Below are 22,552 nucleotides of genomic sequence, written 5' to 3'. Positions count from 1 at the left end.
GCTAAATTGTATCTCAAAAAAGAAAATGAAAGAGGCTGGCCTGGTGGCGTAGTGGTTGAGTTTGCGCGCTCCGCTTCGGTGGCCCAGGGTTCACAGGTTCAGATCCTGGGTGCGGACCTACACACCACTCATCAAGCCGTGCTGTGGCGGTGTCCCACATATAAAATAGAGGAAGACGGGCACAGATGTTAGCTCAAGGACAGTCTTCCTCACTCCTCCCTCCCAAAAAAAATAAAAAGTGTGGAAGATAGACAAGTGGCTCTAAAGACTCAAAATCTTAGATGGAAAATGCACCTCGATTTTCCCACCTGATTAAAACGAAATGCATACCTAAAGATGTTGTGTAAGATGGCTCAAAATTACATTAAGAGTGAGAAAAGTGTAAAATGTGTTGAAGCTGGTTATGTTCAGGGGAGCTGTGAGCAGGTTACCTATAATAAAATGACAACCAACTGAAAGCAAAATTTGCATTGCTTTCTGGCAACAGTAGATGCCAGAAAATAATGAAGATGTATCTTCCATATGCTGAGAGAAAATAAAGCAGTGTATAATAGCTAAATTATTAGTTATGACTGAAGGCAAGGTAAAACGTTTTCAGGTACATGATGACATAATTTACTACTCACAGACTTCATTAAAACAAGTATTAAGGGATATACTCCAACAAGAAGAAAAGTGAACCCAAAAGCAAAGTGTGAGATACAGCAATTAATGGTGAGCATACAAGTAAATAAAACACGTTGGTAAAGTTGAGTAACTAATGACCATAAAAATAGTGTCCAACTTCTGTGTTAAAAAAGGAAACAGAAGCTATAGATGGAAAGAGGGATATTCAATAGTGAGTTAAGGCGTGCAAAGATGTATTTGTCTTTGGGCAGAACTTTGTAATTTTGTACCTTTTAACACAAAGAATCATCAGTAAAATATTGAAATATAACCTATAGCATCTAAATCAGCAAGTGAACAACAAAAAAGAAAGGGAAAATAGAAAATGTATCTGCTTAAAAGAAGACAGAAGGGAAGAAAAAGAAGCAAGGAATAAAGAATGATTACAAAATTAGACAGTAGGATCAAGTCCAAAAATATCAGTAATAACAATAATTGCAAATGGCTTAAACTCTGGTATTAAAATAGAGAGATTATCGGATTAGATAAGAAAAACAAAATCCAGCTCCATTCTGCTTTTAAGAAGACAACTTTAAAAAAATCCACAGAAAGTTTGCTAATGTGTGGCAAAAGAAATTCTATGCAAAATACAAAGCTAGTTCTTTGAAAAACATCATCCATTTTAACATCTGTTTAGCAGTCTATTATACAGATGTGCTACAGGATATTTTATTATTCTCCTATTGATGGTTGTTTTCCATTTTTTGCTATTATAAACAATGCTTAACATAACGTTGAACAAGAAAAGCAAGTTGCAACAAGATATATACCACCTAACACAATTTATATTATCTTTTAAAACAAGCAAAAATACCAAATATTTTATGGATACATACAAATGCAATAATTGAATGAATATCTGCGCAGGAATAATAAACACCAAATTCTGGATGATGGTTTTTTGCAGGGGAGAGAGAAGTATCATGGAAGGGTATACTAGGTACTTCACCTCTACTTGTGATATTTAATCTCTTTAAATAAATTTTTTAAACAAATATGCAAAATGTTAAGATTTAATTAAACTGTATTGAGAATATATGGGTATTTGTTATATTATTATTTATACTTTTCTGCATGTTTGAAGCATTATATATTGAAGAATTTTTTTAAGTGAGAAATCTATGGCTGTCCTCCAAGACTGCTTTGTTTAGTTTCATCCATGTAGACATGATTTTCTATATATTTCAGGGAAATTTAATATTTTCCTTTTCTAATCTATTGGGAGAGGTGAGTGTTCGGATATTAGAATTCAGATATGAAGAAAGTTCTGCAAATAACATGCTTCAATCTGGAAGCCACCAGAGATCACTTCATTAAAGAACTGCTTGTGTGGTTTCCAGAATTATCAGAGGGGTCCTCATTTCTGGTCCTCCAGGACCAGAAAACAGTTCTGGGGACATCACCTTGATTCCTTGCACATCAATAGCAAAGTGACTCTTATATGGTAAAGTAATAGCACCTGCAGCCAATTTTTTTCTAGAGCCAACTTCAACTATGCCCCATGAGGTTTGTGAACCCAATCAAGCTCCATCGGGGGGCCATAAGTGATGGAGAGCTGAGGAAATGTTGGCTCTCAGTGGAAGAGTGGCCCAGACCTTCACCACCACTTACAGTCATGATGATGGAGACTAGTCAGTGACTTACTTCTGAGCAGATTCCCCAGGGCGCCTCAGTCACATCACTTTCCTGAAGTGGTCCTTAGATGGAAAGGTACAGTACCGTAGCCATTCGCTGATGCAGGTAGCTGATTGCTCCTCTGTGTGTGTAGCTGCTAGCGTGCACTGTAGTGTTGGCAGTAGATGCGACTCTGCTTCTAATCTCCATTGCCTGATGTAGAAAGAGTTTGTGTGTTGAGATACCAGCTGGCTTCCAATGACATTGTTATGTGTCCTTTTCTAGGGGACTACGGATAAAACATCTTCTCCAGAGGATTTCTCAGAAGAGAACTGACTAGCTCTGAGGTCTGAAGACATTTTAGGAAGCTTATGTTTCTTTTACCAAAACAAAACATTATGTCTATTGTAAGTTATTGAGTGATTAACTTCAAAAATAATAACTTCTGATCTCCCTAATACAGGTTTTTACAATAAATACTTTGACATATATTACACATTTATTAAATACCAGGGACAATGCTAGGTGGTTTACATGTATTATCTCATGTAATCCTCACAACAACCTCTAATGAAGGTACTATTATTTCCATTTCATGAATTAGGAAAATGAGGTACAATCAGATGAATAGCTGCCCAAAGTTAGCAGGCTGCAAGCTTGTGCTCTTTACTGAGTTTCATTGCCGGTGGCTAAAGACTGATCTCAAATAGTTCCCACTGTAACTGCCTTTTTTTCACACTTGTACTCTGCCTGGGGATTAAATCAATTACCTATGTACCAATTTCAAGCACAATGGGGTGTGGAGGGATCCTGCACTGTCTTTTAAGTGAAGACTCCAATGAGAGCTCTTTTTGCAATTGTCTTTTATCTTGAGTTCAGTTTGAGGGTTGGCAGGAGTCATTCTTTCTATGGACTAGATCAAAGCTCATTTGTTGTGCATTGACCTAGCACTTCAGAGCTCTAGAACCCTGAAGAAATTTATCTCTATAGGCTTCTTCTGGCATAGGTCATTGTTGGTGTGAACAAAACACAAACGTAACTGATTCAGCCTTATACTTCCCATCTTCACATGCAGCATGGGAAAATGCACATACTGATGAAAAAAATCAAGGAAAAGACTTAGCTTGCATAATCTCCCAAATATTTTTCTTCTTTGAAACAGCATGCCTCATGTACTTTGTGCTTTCTGGGGCAAACAAAATGAAAACAAAAAAACTAAATTGAAGTCGGTCATCTCCTTGAGAGAGGACTTTTTAATTCTTTTTTTATTAATTAAAATAATAATTTTATTAAATTAAAACATTCATCGTTAAATCATAAGGTTGCAGGGCATTTAATAGCTAGCAGTTGTTGGGTGAGAAAAGAGCTTATTTTCCAGCCTTGCTTCATTGCTCCTCTTCTTTCATCTAATTGTCAGAGGGAGAAGGGCTTGTTAAAACTATGCCTCAGTGCCTCTCCATACTGTGGTAAGACCTGTAGAAATGAGCTGAGATTGTAGCATTTGTGTAAAAAAAAGAGCTCAAGCCTCAAACGTGAAACTTCAAAGGAAAGGAATTGCTGACATTCTTCTTGGAGCAAACGTGGGCAGCAAATCTGGGCATCAAGACATTGCTGAAGCAAGGGAGAAATATTAGGTTCTGTAGACTCTGATCAACTTTGCCAGCTGGTATATATTCTAAATGATTCATTTACTCTTTAGTAAGTGGGAGATCTGTGAAGGTTAATGAGTGTGATGCAGAGTAGTTTACTCATTCATTAAATATTTCTCAGCACCAACTGTTACCAGTACTATGATTAAGTTCTGGGGATGCAAGTGTGCATAACACCCTGTCCCCATCCTCATGAAGTTTATAGCATGATTAATTATCTATGGGGTAAAGCATAAAGAAGAAGTATCGGAAAGACCAAGGTATCAGTGGTTCAAGAATGGCTTCCAATAAGGTAACTCAAAGAATTATTATGGTTCAGCATAATAAATGCAAAAAGTCTTAAGAATCAAAAGTGCCCTTTTCATTTTTGTAATTACATCAAGATTAGAATTCAGGGACTGAAACTCCTTCTCTCCTGGTTGCTTGTCTAAGCCACATGCCATCCATCCAGGATTTCCAGCACTCCTTTGCACTCATGGTTAGGCATCGCCCAAAGTGATTGAATGAACCTCCATATTTGTACATTGTATAAATAGTTTAGAATGTGGGCTAGATGTTTTTGCTTCACTTAGGATGGCACTTGGTTTCAGCAAAGTGGTTTCCTCAGGTGGCTGAATGGAAAAACATTGATACATATATATTTTTTCACAATGCACATTTTGGATAATTAGTCTTTTGTGAATCAGAGTGGTGTGTTCTCTGCCAAATATTCACAAATAAATTCGTTAAATTAATCTCTTCATTGTGTGCTGAGGTCGTTCATGTAATAAAATCCAGGTGTGTGGGGAATTATGTGACTTTTCTATATTATAATAAGAAATCCACCAGGAAGGGCACCATTAAAAGGCCCCCAGTGGTGACCTTTCATCTCTTGTATTATGTAATAATGGTAGCCACATACCAAGTACCTGCGATGTACTGGCACTGTGCAAGGTTGCAAGGTACTGTACATACATTATCTCATTTATATCCCCTTTAAAATCCTCACTACAGCCATGCAAGGCAGTGACTGTTTTTCCCACTTGACAGAAAAAAAACAAAACCCAAAAACCTGAGTCCCAGAACAGATTATCTCCTTAGGGTCTCACAGCTAGTAAAAGCTTAACCTTGTTATGTGTTGCCCCAAACCCATGCTTTGCTCATAATACCATACCACCTCTCCCAAAAGTAAATTTTCATGGGTTGATTCTTGTCACAGATCTTAGCACATGGCCAAGGTTGGTCACTCCTGTATGCAATGACCAGACCCTGACAGCTGCCCCAAGCATCCCTTGAAACCTAAGTATGAGCTGACTTATTCTCAAAACAAACTCGGCACCTAAGCCAGTGGTTCTCAACCTGGTTGCGTATTAGAATCACTGGGCGTTACAAACATACAGATGCTTGGACTCCACCTTAAAATAATGGCTTACTTCAGAGACTCTTGGAGGTGGGCTTGGGCATCAGTAAATTTTAAATCTCTCCAGGTGATCTGATGTGCATCCAGGGTTGAGAACCTCAGGTGAAAGCAAACAGTTTCAGGTTGGATGAAGGGCAACAAAACTATGTGGTCTGTCTTTTCCCTGTGGACATACATTCCTCTGGGGACCTGGAAATGCTGGTCAGGTCATCTTTTCATACTAGTGGTTTGGCTCAGGCAGTGTCAACTCGACTCCTTCTGGATAGCTTCTCAGACAGCAAGCTTCCTGTCCCCTGCACTCTTTGCTCTGTAAGCTTAAAATATGGAACCAGTAGATTATTTAGCATTCTCATTTTCTTGAGGTGAAATCCTTGGAGAGCCAGAGTTTTGAAAAATGTAGATGATGGGTTTAATTATTCTAGTTTTAATATAAAATACACCTTGAAGAGGATAAGAATAGATCATCACTTTAGACAACACTACATCTAATGTGTATGGTTTAAGAGTAATTTTCCAGCTGGGTAAATGTTGCTAAATTGTATTTCTACAAAAGGAAGGGTCACCTATCAGTGTGGCCTCAATATAATGCTTTTGTGTCTTGAGAAGACAAATGAAGTCCCTAGCTGGAAAAGTATAATGCTACTGAATTTTCCTGACAATTGCAAATCTTCCAGATAATTCCTGAAATGTAGGATCCTCATCTGAGGAAAGGGATGGAAACTGATACTGAGTGAGCACCTACAATGTGTTAGCACCTTGCTGGCTGTTTCACACAAATGATTTCTTCTCGTCCTCACCACAGCCCTCTGCAATGAATGTTATTATCTCTGCTTTTAAAATGGGAAACCGAAATCATATGCCCGAGTCGTACGGGGGCAGAGACAGAACCAAATCTGGTCCCCTTCCAAAGATGGTGGAAAGGGGGGGCTACAGATGAGATAATGGATGTGAAAACACTGAACAATACGAAAGAGGAAAGCCATGCTACTGGGCTCCTTAAACAGCAAAGCCCTGGGTTTATAAAAGATTGTTATATTTCATTTTCATTTTTTAAAACGTCTCATGGGAAGCCTAGATAATGAAGGGCCAAGTCTTCCTTTCTGATGAAACGAATTAATATTTTCCACTTGCGCCTTAAGGAAAAGACCAGCTTTGAAAGGCAATTCAGCCAAACTGCTAGAGCGTTAAAGGGTGTGTTTCCACCTTTGGTGTTGGGATGAACTCATCTTGATTCAGTCCTCCAAGGAGCTGATGTTGACATTGAGAGGAGTCTTTTGGCTGATTTTGTGTGTCCTCATGAGCTCACCTTCAAAATGCAATTGATTCATACCAACTTAGCTAATGTGTCTGACTTGATCAGGATCAGGCATCAGCCAGGTTATTCTAGATACTCTAAAAAGATGCCCCAGGTAGAAGCAAGAAAGAGTCCAGAGAGATGACAAATCAGAGACCTAAGCTGACATCAGGCAGATTATCTCAAAAGGGCAGAAGAAGCTGAGCAACACCCTGTCTACCAGCCCGAAATCAGTACTGCAAGAAATGGCAGTGCCTGTCCTAGAAGTTTCTCTGGCACTCTGTCTGTTCAGGGTTTTAGTTTCACCTTATCTACCATACTTCCCCTCAGACGTGATCATTATCAAAACAATAATAATAAAAGTTACCATTAACCAAAGGCATTCTTTATGCCAGACCCTGTGGTAAATCCTTTACGTGCCCAATCTCGCTGAGTCCTCCCAACAGCCCTGTTAGGTATGTAATATTGTTACACTGGGTTGTGGAATGGAAATGAAGCTCAGAGAGGTGCAGGGTCTTGCCCAAGATGAAATAGCTGGGAGTGGTGAAGGAGGCTTTGAAACCAGATCTTTCTGGCTGCAAAGCTCCCACTTATACCTCTTAGTCACATAACAGGAACTTCCGCTGTGGTCTTATTCTTTCTTTTTCCAAGTGTTAGATTTTTGTAGAAAAAAGTGGTCACTGAGTGTTGGCTCTTCTTCTTGTGGATTTTCTCACAGTCCTCAAGTGACAGCATCCAAGTTGCTTTCTCCAACAAAAGAATGCCTTTTCATTTCTCCTAGCTTTTGTCTTCATGGTAGACTTAATGGGAAGAACAAATATAGTGGACAGGAGGGGGGAAAAAGCATAATTCTGAAGACCGCAAGTAACTTGAATAGATGCATAAAGGACTCCTCCCCAGCTATGCAGTTCGTTGTGATCAAAATATAGCAACAGCATTGGCTAGCTCTTTATAGTTGACAGAACACTTTCAGTGTGTGCAAAATAGTACTATGGTTTCTTTTGTGACGATAAGGAAGGAGAGGATTGGAGAGACTAAAACAGTAGTTCTCAAACTCTGGGAGAGTGGAATTATCCGAAGAACTTTAAAAATCCTGAGGCTTCAGTTAACCCCCATAGATTCTGTTTTAATTAGTCTGGCGTACCACCTGAGCGCTGGGATTTTTTTGTGTATGTGTGAGGAAGATTAGCCCTGAGCTAACATCTGTTGCCAATCCGCCTCTTTTTTGTTGAGGAAGATTGGCCCTGGGCTAACATCTGTGCCCATCTTCCTCTACTTTACATGGGACGTCACCACAGCATGGCTTGACAAGCAGTGCGTTGGTGCGCGCCCGGGATCCAAACCTGCGAACCCCGGGCCACCGCAGCTGAGCGTGTGCACTTAACCACTTGCGCCACAGGGCTGGACCCTGAGCGCTGGGATTTTTAAAAGCTCTCTGAGTGGTTCTCATATGCAGCCAGGGGTGAGAACCAAGGAGTTAAAAAATTTACCCAAGCTCCAGGAGCTCTTTGGGCTTGACTGCTTGTCTCCCGTGAACTAGACTTTCAGAATATCTGTCAACATTCCAGTCTAGCATAGGTGAGGGAAGAGAGTGAAGCAGTTATATAAGAGACCTGCTAGCCAACACCTTTATGTAAGTCCTTCTCGAGCCATTGCCACAAATTGTATTGGGGGGGGCGTGGTTTGCTTTTGCTTTGGGGGATGTGTGATTATGGCTATTAACAAGGGTATTCAAGAATTCTATATATTACACAGATATATACTCAAATATTGACAGTATAAGTGAGGTAGAACGTGGTGTTTACTTGACTCTTGTAACTTATAGTAGAAGTTATTAAAACCCACTGTGAACTTTGGTCAAAGGTTGTTTCAGATATAGGAGGAAGGCTCTGAAGTCAGCCTGCTTAAATATGAATCCAGAATCCAGACTTCCTGCACACTTGCTGTGTAAACTTGTGCAAGTTACTTAAGCTCATTAAGTCTCAGTTTCCTCACTCAAAAAAGTGTTGATAATAGTGCTTGCCTCATAAGTTTGTAGTGAAGAATAAAGGCTAATTCATATTACATTCTTAGCATCGTGCCTAGTACACAATATATGCCAGATATTATAATTATTTTTTACCATGGTGGATCCTGAAAGAAAAATCACAGGCTCAGTTCTTATATCATTCCATCCTCAATGGAGCTGATGTTAATAATCCAATCGCTTGCAATTCAAAACTCATGGATGATTTTTGTGCATTTTTATAAAGGCCTTCCATCAGGTTGCAGACAGATACCACAAATAGACACTGATTTTAGAAATAGAATGTACGCAGTGGGATTTTGTTTTTGTGTAAAACAACATTTAACAGGCAATAAATGATTATTTTTTATCTTGTTAGTTTAGTGTATGTTTTTTTTGTGTGTGTAAATGCATACAGAAAATGTCTATAGATGGAAATGTTTTTTCCAAAAGTCATATCATGGAATTATCTTTGAAAGAGAAGAAAACACATGTCCAAAAATTCTTTCTTTAAAAAGGTGCCAATATTAGAATTTATTCAGAAGCTAAGAGTACCCAGTTGCTGCCTTTGGAGGTAGTGCTCCGCAACAGAGATTCAGAAATTCTCTGTATGAAGCTGCATCTGCTGCAGTGTGGTGGTTCTAAAAGATCACCCTGAAGTTGTAGGGGATTGAAAGAACACAGTCAGATTCTAACGGAGATTATTGTTTAACTCACGGGAATTAGGCTGGACCTAGATTAGATGAGGACTAGTGACCATTCTCTCTGGCCTACTCTCACTTAGTGCAAAGTGACAGGGTGTCTGAATTAATGAGACACGATATGGTGTGACATATGATAATGAATTAACTCAGTCTTTCTGCAAGTATTTTTTGCTGAATACTCTGTGAGATGCTCCTAATAAAAGGGGTTCCTTAGCCTAATAAAATTGAGAAAAATTGCATGCTATTGGCTGTTCTTGGAGATTCATAATACATGTCACCATTATTTAGGTCTCTGAGAAGTCCCACCATGAAAATATTAGTTTAACTTCAACCTAGTTAAGTTTAACTGAGGAGCCCCTCCCTCTCCCAACAACAATTACATTCACAGCTGTAGTGAGGGTACTTTGAGAAGCAGTAGACTAAATAAATAATCAAACAAGGAACTTTAAAAACCTTATTCATATTTCAGTATCTGAATCCAATGAACAGCTATATTAATTTGATATCTGAATAAATATCTATTTTCTGAAGAAGAATAATTCTATGCAGTAGTCTCCCACACCAAAAAAAAAAAAAATGTAGCCACCAAGCAAAATGGTCTCAGAGACAGAGAGAGAGAATAAAAGATAGGTTGGTTGTGGCAGAGGACAGTGAGAAAGTCATAGACATCTTTGGGAGGAATTATGGTGTTTATGAAAAAGATGAAGTTTTAAAACTTCTAAAAGAGCATTACTTTTACGAAAAACAAACATTGTGTGTAATTGTAAAATAAAGGATGATGATGTGTCAATTTTTGTCTGGAACTTTTCTTTTCCTAAGCACGTTTGAAAGTAATATAGATAATGACTTGCCCTAGTTCAGGCTCTGTGCAGAGATATGTGTCTTTGTCAAATCTTCATTAGCTAATTAGATTCTTTTCTCCAAGTAAATTACTCTAAGAGATGAGAGCAGACTTTGTGAATGTGTCCCCAAGAGGAAAAAGGTCCAGGTTTCTGATAATCAAGCCTATGGAGGGGAGGGGGTTCTGTTCCCAGTTTGGTTCTTCTCCACCAGAGGAGGACTGCATCGCTACTGCTTGGGTTCAGCTGTGAGAAGTGCCTGGTCATTGAAAGGAGAAGGGTCAGACCCCCTTCCAGGAATATCTCAGGAATAGCTGGAAGACGAATAAGAGAGTCCTCAGGAGGCCACACCAGCACCCGCGAAGAAAGGTCCCCATTAAATTCAGGATGGTGCCCTCATCCCTGGCTCCGCTGTTTTGCCCTGTCATCAAATCGCGTTCCCCTGCAGAGGGGAAAGGCAATCAATGCATACAAAACAGCCCTGCATGAATTTTTCTTTTTTCCCCACATTTTGAGTGAGAGTGACAGCAGGCATGTAAGTATTTCCACAAACTCTGTGGGGAGCCGATCTCTATCAGCGGGTTCAACTCTATTTGCAGCGACTCCAGTGGCAAGGAGAGTTTTTGTTCTGACAATCAGAATTCCGGCAAACAGTAAATGTTTCTTCGTGCTGAGAAGTGGGAAATTCAATAATACTTTGGCTGGGTTCATGCTGAGTCGTGAAAATAGAATGAATATGGAGAGGGATTGTGACTTGAGGAGCAGTAAATCAGTTAGCCCAGACGTTTGCAACAATCAGCTTTTAATCTGAAGCCCTCTCCTGTATTACTCTATTCTCCAAGGTAACAGGACTGTTTTTATGTTTGTTCCTAGAGTGTTTTGTGCTGGAATCCCTTGTTTACCTTAAGAAACAGAATTAAGCACTCCGAGATCTTAAAAAAAACCCTCTGTTCTTCTGTATATATATTATTATGTCACTACAGGACCATTTGCTGAAAGTCTACTACATGTTAGGCTAACTCAAAAGACAAAGTTGGTGTGGGTATTATGGAGCTTGTAGTAATAACATTACTTATTTTGCTTGAACACTTTTTTCTTCTGTAAGCCAGTCACACGTTTTAGAGGGATTTACTAGAATGGAAGCCCCTAGAGGGCAGGGTTTTCTGTCTGTTTTGTCCATTGTTGTATCAGCAGGACACAGTAGGTGCTCTAAGTCAATGAATGGGTATTAATCTATAGGCTATGAAATGTATATTCAGCTCTGAGCTCTCTGAGATGTCTAGTACTAAAGCCCAAAGTAAACTCAGTTTTACCGACTTTCTATTACATATGATTTTGTAGAATAGCTCTGATACGTGATTCTACAGAAAAAATTTTCAGTAGTATGTTTCTTTTTAAAAAGTTACATCATTAAAACCTGATCATCATAGAAAAATTGGAAGGGTAAATGACCAAAAAGAAATAAAATAGCCATGTTTATACTACTCAGAGATAATCACCGCCGTGGTTTAAATGTATGTTCTTCCAAATTTTCCTATGCACATATTTATATGTTTTTATAGTAAAGAGATTGCTTTTTTCATTTAACAGTATTACATGAACCTGTATTTTTATTAATAGAATCTATATCACTTTTCCATAGTATCACAGTAGTGCGTTTTGAGAGTGTACCAGAACTTAACCAATTCCCTATAATTGTATATTTAGGTTGTTTCTAATCTTTTGCTTGATCCTAAACGTCTTGCGTTTTCCTGTTATTGGAAGAGCTTTGCAAAGCTGGTTTTTCACAAGCGTGACCTCTTGTTTAATAGATCTGTCCCCAGTCTTAGCCCTTCAAGGTGAGCCCCCTGTGTATCACACTTTGCGGCTGGCCCTTTAAGTGAGAGTGGAGTAGCCTCAGTGAGAGCTAGTGTTTGAGGCAGTGGCTCAGCACCAGCTCTGCTCCTTCACACCTGTTATCTCATTATGATAGCTCATCTGTCTGTGATTATCATTTAATCTGGTCTTACCATTATTCACGTTTACATTGTCTCACTGACTGAACGCTGATGGGCAGGACCAAGAAGGGGAAGAGACGGGGCGGGTGGTGGGGGGCTAGAGCAGAGGGGAGTGAGGGAAGAAGAATCAATTAGTACTTTACCTTCTTCTGTTTATAGATCTGCAGGTTAGATGATGTACTTTTATTATTGTCTACAGTCCATACTTTATTCAGATTTCTTTAGTTGTTACCTAGTATCTTTTTTCTGTTCCAAGATCCCATCCAGGATAGCCCATTACATTTAGTCATCCTGTCTCCTTAGGCTCCTCTTGACTGTGAAAGTTTCTCCGACTTATTTTTGGTGATTTTGACAGTTTTCAGGAATATTGGTCAGGTATTTTTAGAATGTCCCTCAATTGGGACTTGTCTGATACTTTTTCACCATTAGAGTGGGGTTATGTATTTTGAGGAGGAAGACCATGGAGGTAAAGTACTATTTTTATCACATAACATCCATTTTCATCACGTAAAATCAAAGATGCATAACAACAACATGACTTACCACTATTGATGTTAACCTTGATCTCTTGGCTGAGAAAGTGTTTATTAGATTTCTGTGCTATAAAGTTACTCTTTTGTCCCCTTTCTAGACTGTACTCTCTGGAAAGATGTCACTATGCTCAACCCCACACTAAAGCCTCCTCCTCCTTGAGGAAGGTGTATCTACATAAATTGTTTGGAATTCTTCTGCATAAGAGATTTGTCTATTCTCCTACAATTATTTATTTATTCAAATATTTATTTATATCAGTATGGACTCATGGAGATGTATTTTATACTTCGGATTATAATTCAATACTGCTGTATTTATTTTGTTGCTCAAATTGTTCCAACTTTGGCCATTTGGGAGCTCTTTCATTTGGGGACTCCTTTGTCCTGTTATTGTGGGTTTTTTTTTTTTTTTTAATACTTTCTTACTTTCTGGCACTACAAAATGCTCCAGGTTCACCTTGCATATTTTGTTCTCTAGTCTTAGAATCAGCCATTTCTACAAGGAGCCCTGGTTCCTTTTATTGGAGAATGGTATTAGAAACCAAGATCTGGGCACTAGGAGTGCTCGTTGCTAGTGGACCTTCTAGGCCAGTAGCTACTTCATTGCTTCTAGGTCCTTTCAGCTCATAGAGCAAGGAAATATATGTGTGTATACCAACACACATATATGTATATGTAACTATCTATCTATATTAAGTTAAACATGAATTCATACTGATGTCTTCAACTCTAATGCATTACCACATGGATCATTTCTAGCCTCCTCCTTTTGTTTATCTGTAAACTCCCACTCCAACGGGGAGAAACCTGGCTCTCACCATCCACTCTCCATTTGCATAATTATTCACTTCTAGTAGACATATAGAGTAGTATTAGAATTGGTAACCTGTACCCCCATGGGAAACAACTTTATCAACTAGCGTACAGTACTTGTGTACAATTTCATTGGCCTTTGGTCTAACAGAACCCACTCGTATCCAAAGTTACTTGGGTGAGCAACTTTTCCCCCCACCCTATTTAGTGAGGTTGTTTCCTACATTTGTAATGCAGTTAGATTGTTTTGTTACATTATGCATGTCATTCTGTGATTCCTCTGACCTCCTAAATTATTTTTAAAATTTGCATACATTAAGGTTCACTCCTTGTGCTGCAAAGTTCTATGGGTTTAACAAATGCATAGTGTCATGTATCCAGCATTACAGTACCATATGGAATAGCTTTGCTGCCCTAAAAATTCCTTATGCTTTGCCTGTTTAATCCTACCTCCTCCCTCCGAACCCCTGGCAGTCACTGATCTTTTTATCATCTCTATTGTTTTGCTCTTTCAAGAATGTCATATAAATGGATTCAAACAGTGTGTAGCCTTTTCAGACTGGCTTTTTTCATTTAGCAATATGCATTTAAGATTCATCTGTGTCTTTACATGGCTTGACTACTCATTTCTTTTTGTCACTGAATAATATTCCATTGTATGGATGTTCTGCAATTTGTCCGTTGAACTGTTGAAGGACATCTTGGTTGCTTCCAGGTTTTGGCAATTATGAATAAACTTCTATAAAATTCATGAACAGATTCTTATGTGGACATAGATTTTCAAATCAGTTGGGTAAATACCTAGGAGCAGACTTGCTGGATCATATGGTAAGACTATGTCTAGCTTCATGAGAAGCTGTCAAACTGTCTTCCAAAGTGGCTGTAACATTTTACATTCCCACCAGCAAGAATGAGAGCTCCTGCTGCTCTGCATTCTCTCCAGCAAATGGTATCATCAGATTTTTTTTTGGATTTTATCCATCCTAACAGGTATGTAGTGTATATCATTGTTGTTTAATTTGCAATTCTCTAATGACAAAAATTGTTGAGTATTTTTCCTATGCTTTTTTGCCAAATGTATATCTTCTGTAGTGAGGAGTCTGTTCAGATCTTTTGCTTGTATTTAAATTCAGCTGTTTGTTTCTTTCTGTTGAGTTTTAAGAATTCTTTTTATACTTTGGATACAAGACCTTTATATATATGTTTTTGAAATGTCTTCTGAATGATGGACTTTTTATTAGCACTTCAGGATTGTGTGCCAGTTTGCAACCCTAAAAGCTTACGTACGATGCTAAATGCTGGTTGATGATATGGTTCTGCTCACCTGTGTTTGCTTTGCTGTTCCCAAAAGTGACCCTACTGCTCCCTCTCATCTCCTTAACCCCATCCATTCGTTATGAACCTTTAGATTCTGGGGTCATCACTGTCTATCTTGAGGAATTTGTATTTATTTATTTTAAGTGAATGACCAAGGTGATAATGTGCTTATTCACCTACCTGCAATAAGATCCCCAGGGAGAGGGAGAGTTCAATCCTGTCTGTCTCCTGATTTTAAAGAAAACGAACAGATCTAGAGTCAAGGAAGTTGCCCACAGTGTTTAGGTGTGCCATGTCATTGGTGAGGTTAATGGTTGTCTGTCTTCCTTTGCATGACCTCCAGTCATCAAGCCTCCACTACGTCATTTTAAACGCCCTGCTTATGCATCTAGCTCCTATGCACCTTCGGTCCCAAAGAAAACTGATGAGCATCCTGCAAGGTACAAGATGCTGGATCAGAGGATCAAAATGAAAAAGATTCAGAACATCTCACGAAGCTGGAACAGAAAATAGGTCGAGAGGAAGAGAGGGAGTGAAGGAGAGGCCCACCATCTGCCTCTCAGCACTCACCAGCCACAGCAGGATATGCCTCCAAGACCCTTGGAGGCCTTTGGGGCTGATGCTATCATGGTTGACTCCACCAGGGCAAAGTGAAGGCTGTCGGTGATTTTCCCCTTTGTTGTTCTGTTATAGACTCATCAGTTGCTAGATTTGAGGGTCAATGCAGACTTCAGCAGCAAACCAGTAAGAAGGTTGTCTCATGTGCCTTTTATTAGTATACATCTTTCAAAGTCTAAATTGGACTCAAATTAAAATGGTGTAATCTGTTCATAAAAAATGAAATTCTTCCCATTGACACTACTTTCATCCCTGGAAGTTGACTTGCCCCAATAAGAATATTGGTTTAATAATCATTGTATTTAAGAAATGCACTTCTAAAACATCTTTTTCAATTTTAAATACAATATTTAAAATTCAAGTAGACATGTACCTTTCAAAGTAAATGCATTCAAAACAGAAGTTGTGCTTCCAAGTGTAGCAATCTTAGAGGGAAAAGAAGACTGATGAATTGTATTCGTAGATATTTCTGCACTCAGGCTTCACAAAACAGATCCAGATTAAAAATAAAGACCCTTGATTTGTTTCTTATTGCATGCCTTACGCCCACTAGCTTCAATGTACCTTTAGGGATATGAGAGTTTGCAGGAGATGCATTTTGGCTCTGCTTTCCTCTAATCCTTTACTTTCACTCACAGTAGACAATACTAGAAATCAATGAGGTGCCCATGCCTCAGAGATTCACGCCAGGAGATGTCCATTTGGTCTTGTGGTCGTGGGGCAGGAGGGTATAAAATACTGAACCTAATTTGAATTCCTTATTTGCAGATTTTTCTCTGTTAAGGTTGGAGATGCCTTTAGGTGAAATTTCAGATCATTTTCCCAAGAAACCACATATCTGAGTCCCTTTGGGAGCCCAGTTGCTCTCACAGCAGTTGGTGGAATGGAAGTCTATAACTCACCTCTCTTCGTGGTGGCATTTTTAGGCCTTCTGTATCTCTCCCTAGGGTTTTTAATTTGGGACTAAATTCACAGAAATGGTAAGGAAAGTTTCAAGGTCAGAGATAGCTTTTGATCCCTTCAAAAGTGGTCTGGTGCAGTGGAAAACTTGAGGTTTGTTGTCAGGCAGGTCTGATCTTCAATCTTGTCCTGTCTATAACTAGTTGCAGGTTCTCAGTCTAATGGCATAATCTTTATGAGCCTCAGTTTGCTTAACTAGAAAATAGGATTCATAATACCCGCTCTGCCTTTTGTGATGAAGATTAAAGATAATGTAGGTTCTGATTGCTGTTGCTGAGCCTGGAGAATAATAGGTGCACAACAGACGTAGTTATGAGCATTCCACATCCAGGAGACACTCTCCGGGACACCCCTGCAAAGAAGGAGCTGTGCCCTGATGCAACAGCTGTTAGGGTCTGATTATAAAGGGTTTAGTGTCCTCTCCTTCTCTCATTCTCCACAGTTCATCTCCAATAAACTACAGTTATGCAAGCTGAGGCAGCTCCAGAGTTTAGTGCCTGTCATGCTGTTGAGCAATTTATTTGTAATGTGCTTTACGATGGTTATTTCAGGGAAATTTAATTACTATACAAAAAGAAAAATCACTGTGACTTTTGTTAGGGAAGCAAGTGTAATTCTTAGCTCTCTGCTTGGTGCCTGAGAAAGAGGACCCTTCTGCAGGCTGGTAGTGTCTATTCCACTTGAATTAGGTTAACCCAATAGGTAATTCCTACCTGTGTTTAGGATGCCTTAGTGCTTGGTGCACAGAGCCATTTGGCCACACAATAAAACTGCCTGTGGGATAGTGGCCTCCTTGCTACCCAATGGATCGATCCACAAGTGATGTTTCTCAGCTCTCTCTCAACACCCTCAGTCTCAGACATTGAGAGTTCAATGTGGCTATGCTTTCTTGACTCTGCTTTTTGATATTGGAAGTCATGATCCTGGGGAAGAAAGTTGGCTCCTTCTGTATTCTTTTATCCCAAGATGTTATTTTTCAACCTTTGCTAATATTTAAATTGAGAAAATGTACTGGTATTGAGATTCTTCATTGCTTATAAAATGCCTACCATGTTTTTTGCATGATGGATTGTGTAGAAATGCCAGATTATATTCTTACAGCAAATAAAAAGATGCTTTTAAAGGACTTTCTTCTATATGAGTCATCTTTTTCTTCTCTAGAATTCTGGGATGCATTTGAAAATCCCTATGCTTGGCACTATTCAGTCCTGAATATCTTGTCAAGATGAGTAGTATAACTTATCCTTTCAATTTGCTTCCTGATTGTATAGGCAATAGCTTTTTTCTTTTAAACCTCTTCCTCCGTACACCACGAACCCAACAGATTAATTTGTTAATATAAGTAACCCATAACAGCAGCTAGTCAGTAGGTAAATACTTGTGTTGTCAATTCAGTTTACATCCTTCCAGGCTGAACTGTATAGCGAGTGGTTAAGACCTGGGACCTGGGCATTAGAAAAACCTGTCATTGAATCTTAGCTCTGTCTTTTGTTTGCTCTGTGAGCTTTACCAAGTTTCATAATTTCTCTGAACTTTAGTTTCCTTAGCTGCAAAATGATGATAATAATAATACCTGACTCAGCGTAGAACAGGGCTGAGCGTATAGTGAGGACTCAATAAATATTAGCTAGTATTTCTTGAAGAAAGAGTGGAGTGTAGGAAACAGAAGTTAGGTTTTTGAGTTTAAGAGAAATGTCCTTAATAATTCTATGACACCAGGTAGGTTGTTAATATTCTTCAACATCAGTGACAAGGAGTTCATAATTTACATATCACCCACCTAACTGTTCCCACAGGCTCCAGCTTCGACATCACACTGCACTTGAATTATTAATATGTATTCCTACCTTCAGCTGGAAACTTGAAGTCCCCACTCTCAACACTCCCTTCACCCATGTCCCTGTACCCATGGAGTCCTTGGGCCTCCATTTATTATCTATTGTGGCCACCTCTGCTCTCATGTTCCACTCCCTCTGAATCCCTGACCCCCTCCCTGCATCTTACTTCCCACAACTGCTGTCCTTCCTTCTGTCCCTATTCACCCCATTCATTTCCCACATTCACTTCCTTTATTCTTCCAAAGTTCCACCAACACAAGTCTGTTGTGTAGAACAGACTTTACCTGAAGGTTTAGGATGATGGCAAGCAGAAGCAACTACTTAAAAAAACTTCAACAAGAACAGCAACAATTCAGGAGGATTGCTCACTGACTGTCTTCCTTAGACCCGGATTTGCCTCTCTTTCCTTGGATTTCTCCTTCTACCAAGACCTTTCTATCCTCTTGAACTTCAAATTCCTGTGAATGTACAAGGCAGCCCCTTTCTTACTGCCTACACCACACAAGTTCTAGGCGTTTTTAAAGCTTATGAACTCACTTTGCCAAACACAGGGCATTTACTCTGGATCCTTCTCCTATAAGCACAAAGAACAGACAGAAGCTTCGAAACGACCTTTTTTTTACTCTTTAATATAATTCAGTTCTTAGGCAGGACCAGTCCCTGTAAGAAAAGAGCAGTAAATTTGTCTCTCCCTCTTCTACTGCCACCCTTCTATCCAGAATAAGCCCCTAGGAGTTCTGGTTGTTTTTTTTTTCCCATCTAGTTATAGTACCAACATCACAGGGGTAGGGCAGTGATGTCACTACTGGTGCTCAGAGAATGCTAATTCGCTTCTCTTCCTACCTCTTCCTACCACAAGCTGGTTAAGCCTTACCATGAGCACACCCACTGAGCTTTTGAAACAGAGAAAGCACTCCAGCACTCTCATTGTTACAACTGCTAATCCCCGGTGAGATAGAGGAACAGGGTGGAGGTGGTTGATAACAACTATTTTTTTAAGTCTAGGATTTTCATTCAAATCCTTGTTCCTAAAACAGATGGAAGGCCACTTATTCATCTGCAAGGTTTGAGTTTGCTTTCCCATTGGCTGCCGACTTCATTTGATCAATTATATTCTCTTTGATCCATTTCCACTTAACAAAAAATCCTATTGGACCAACATCTTGGTTTATTGGGAATCTGTCGAATTAGGTTAGAAGCGAGGATGCCTGAGGCCTGGGAGTTGGGGGTGGATGAAGGATTAACGACTTGGTTTCCAGACATAGCCCCAGGTACCCACAGCAAAGCCAGCTAAGGCAAGAGAAGGCCCTGCAGCATCATAGATGGCTGTGGGCCTTTGCTGGTGCTCAGTATTGTTTTTAAGACTAATCTAGATTTGTGAGCATTCATTATACTTTTGTTATATTCAAAGAACATGAAAAACTGCTTTTTGGGAATAACAAGTGATAATAGCTGTGGAATACTGTATTTGCCTGTGTGCTTTAGTGTTCAACTTGGATTCTCTGTGGACATTCTACAGCATGCTTTGTTTTGAACATCTGAGTAAGAGGTTCAGCTGACCTGTGCTTATAGAAGCACCTTGTCTGGAAAGCAACCATTATGGAAACAATTCATTTATGATCATTGCCCTTTTGGCAGCGTCTCTGATGACTCATTGGGCAAAAGAAGATTCCAAACTGTAACACACAAAGGTAAAAGGATACTAAGTAATGTAACAACAGACACAAATATGTCCAATGAGAGCTGTTGAAAAACTGAAATTATGCAACGTTGCTCTAGTACAATAGATTTTAAAAATTTGGTTGAGATTTTTCAAGAACCCACTAGGTGCTAAGCACTGAGACTCAGAAGCGGTGAATTTTTGCAGAAAGTTTGCAGAGTTCATTGCCTCCTTGTTCCCCAACCATATGCAACACAAAGAGGTCAAATGAATGTGAAAACGTTTGAATTCAAGCATTCTAAGTCATAAAAGCATGCGGATATCACTGGGTGATTCTGTTCAATGAATAAACATGTGGGGAATATATTAATGTGCCTTTTCCAGAGGACAAGGTTCCTCATGGGGTGACATCTGTCGCCTTCAGCACTGTTTTGTACCACTCACCTCCACATGGAGCTGTTCACTGGCTGAACCGGGGATATTTTCATTTGTGTTCATATCACTCTGTTTTTATGGAATTTCTTCTACATCTAGACTCCCTGTGGAAATCTTAGCTATTCTTCAAGACCCAGCAGAAAATTTCACCTTCTTTGGGTCATATGCTCTGACCTCCTTGATTAGGGGAGATATAATTCTGGTTAACCCTCAGAATGCTCTATTTTTACTGTTTTATGAAACTTCAGTGATTCTGCCTCAAATTACATATATCTTAATTTTTCCCTACTGTATGATCATCTCTGGGAGAGCAGGGACCATCCCTTTTTTTTTCATATTTGTATCCTCCATAGCAACCAACAGTGCTCTATACAAAATAGATCCTCAAAACTCCGGATGGTACCCAACCGGAGTAAGACAGAGATAGAAAACGGGAAATGTGACAAATACATTGCCACACCTCATCTCTTCACTTATCCAGACATCGCTAATCAATCCGTGCACCTTTTCTCACCAACTGCAGACACAGACTCAAAAGCCTTCCCAACACAGAGCTCCATGCAATTGCTTCTAATCCACTGGAGTTTCTATTCTATTAAAATCAATGTATCATCCCTGAATGAAGATTTAATCTAGTTTGCCTTTACCTTAATTCTCTGCTGATTCAACATGTCTTTGTGTGTCAAAATCTCAGTTGATTCAGAAAAAGGAATATATGTTTAAAGAGTAAAGTGTCATTATACTTTTCTGAAAAAAAAGAAAAAGCTACTTTGCTGCTCATACATGTCTTGATTTCATCTTTAGGCTCAAAATTCCTAGAGAAGAAAGGAACGCAGCTCTAGCTCTCAGAACCTCACCCTTAAAAGCAGGTAGTTTGCCTAAGCCATTCTGTCCCACAAACATCTACCCATGGAGGTCCCATGTGGCCCAGAATTTTGGAAACAAATATCAGGGTGTGATCTCATCATTTCCTAAAATAGGCTAACAATGCCTTGGGTGATGTTGCATTAGATAACACAGTTGTGTTTTCAGTAAACAGTCTCCCATCTGAAAAGAATTTGAATATTAACAAGCCAAATGAAATGTGTGTCACTGAAAGGGCATCATATGTGGCTTATTTCTGGAAATGAGGTTGAAACCATGATGAACTGGTGGCACAAGGACTTGGCTAAGGCACACACTTAATATTTATATTGGTTTATTTAATTTGGTGGAATCAAGTTACAGCAGATCTCCTCTGAATAGATGGCACTCACTTCTTATGCTGCGCTGCCACCTGGTGACTGTCAGAGGCATGAGCTGTTTGCTGAGTTCCAGGGGATCTTGAACCGTGAAGTTTTTGGCCTGATGAATGTGGAATCTTAGAATTCAAAAGCGCAGGCAGCTGTGGAGAATATCATTCTCATTCTGATAATAGTGCTGCTATGTTTCTGCATAGGTTTATTCTGTTATCAAACACAGGGCTTAGGTCCTTGAATAGACATTATTAAAAATATGTGCATTTATATACACACACATATGCTAAGAAATCTTAATCTATGGAGAAAACAAAATAAAATTGGGGGAAATATTAGGAGACAAATTGTAGAAATAGTGGTAAATATAACAAAGACAGAACTGTGAATAAAAAGTATAACAAATATAACATCTGACCGGGCAAGAGAAACAATAGAAAAAATAAACAAATGGGACTACATCAAACTAAAAACTTCTGCACAGCAAAGGAAACCATCAACAAAACGAAAAGACAACCTAACAATTGGGAGAAGATATTTGCAAACCATACATCTGATAAGGGCTTAATCTCCAAAATATATAAAGAACTCATGCATCTCAACAACAAAAAAAACTACCAACCCAATTAAAAAATGGGCAAAAGACCTGAACAGACATTTCTCCAAAGAAGATATACAGATGGCCAACAGACACATGAAAAGATCTTCAAAATCACTAACTATCAGGGAAATGCAAATTAAAACTACAATGAGATATCACCTCACGCCCGTCAGAATGGCTATAATTAACAAGACAGGAAACAATATGTGTTGGAGAGGATGTGGAGAAAAGGGAACTCTCATACACTGCTGGTGGGAGTGCAAACTGGTGCAGCCACTATGGAAAACAGTATGGAGATTCCTCAAAAAATCAAGGATAGAACTACCATATGATCCAGCTATTCCACTGTTGGGTATTTATCCAAAGAACTTGAAA

The 22,552-nt window shown here is 39.1% G+C and overlaps 1 protein-coding gene across 5 annotated transcripts in view; it reads left to right on the top strand.

Annotated features, from left to right (window-relative positions):
- The window catches only part of PDE1C (phosphodiesterase 1C), a 515,800-nt gene extending 500,320 nt beyond the window's left edge, over positions 1 to 15,480 (top strand). For 3 of the 5 annotated variants that reach the window (XM_058527815.1, XM_058527825.1, XM_058527838.1), the window contains one exon: positions 2,566 to 4,599. In XM_058527815.1, coding sequence (XP_058383798.1) covers positions 2,566 to 2,579 — 14 coding nt within the window. In that variant the 3' untranslated portion in view covers positions 2,580 to 4,599. Of the gene's footprint in view, positions 1 to 2,565; positions 4,600 to 15,173 lie in introns of those variants that run through there. The other 2 variants (XM_058527845.1, XM_058527853.1) reach the window with 1 other exon arrangement.
- Positions 15,481 to 22,552: the final 7,072 nt, after the last annotated feature.

Source organism: Diceros bicornis, chromosome 3 (assembly GCF_020826845.1).
Source record: "Diceros bicornis minor isolate mBicDic1 chromosome 3, mDicBic1.mat.cur, whole genome shotgun sequence".
In the NCBI taxonomy this organism is placed as follows: Eukaryota; Metazoa; Chordata; class Mammalia; order Perissodactyla; family Rhinocerotidae; genus Diceros; species Diceros bicornis.
The sequence above is the reverse complement of the archived record's forward strand: the minus strand, read 5'-3'. Positions and strand labels throughout refer to the sequence as shown.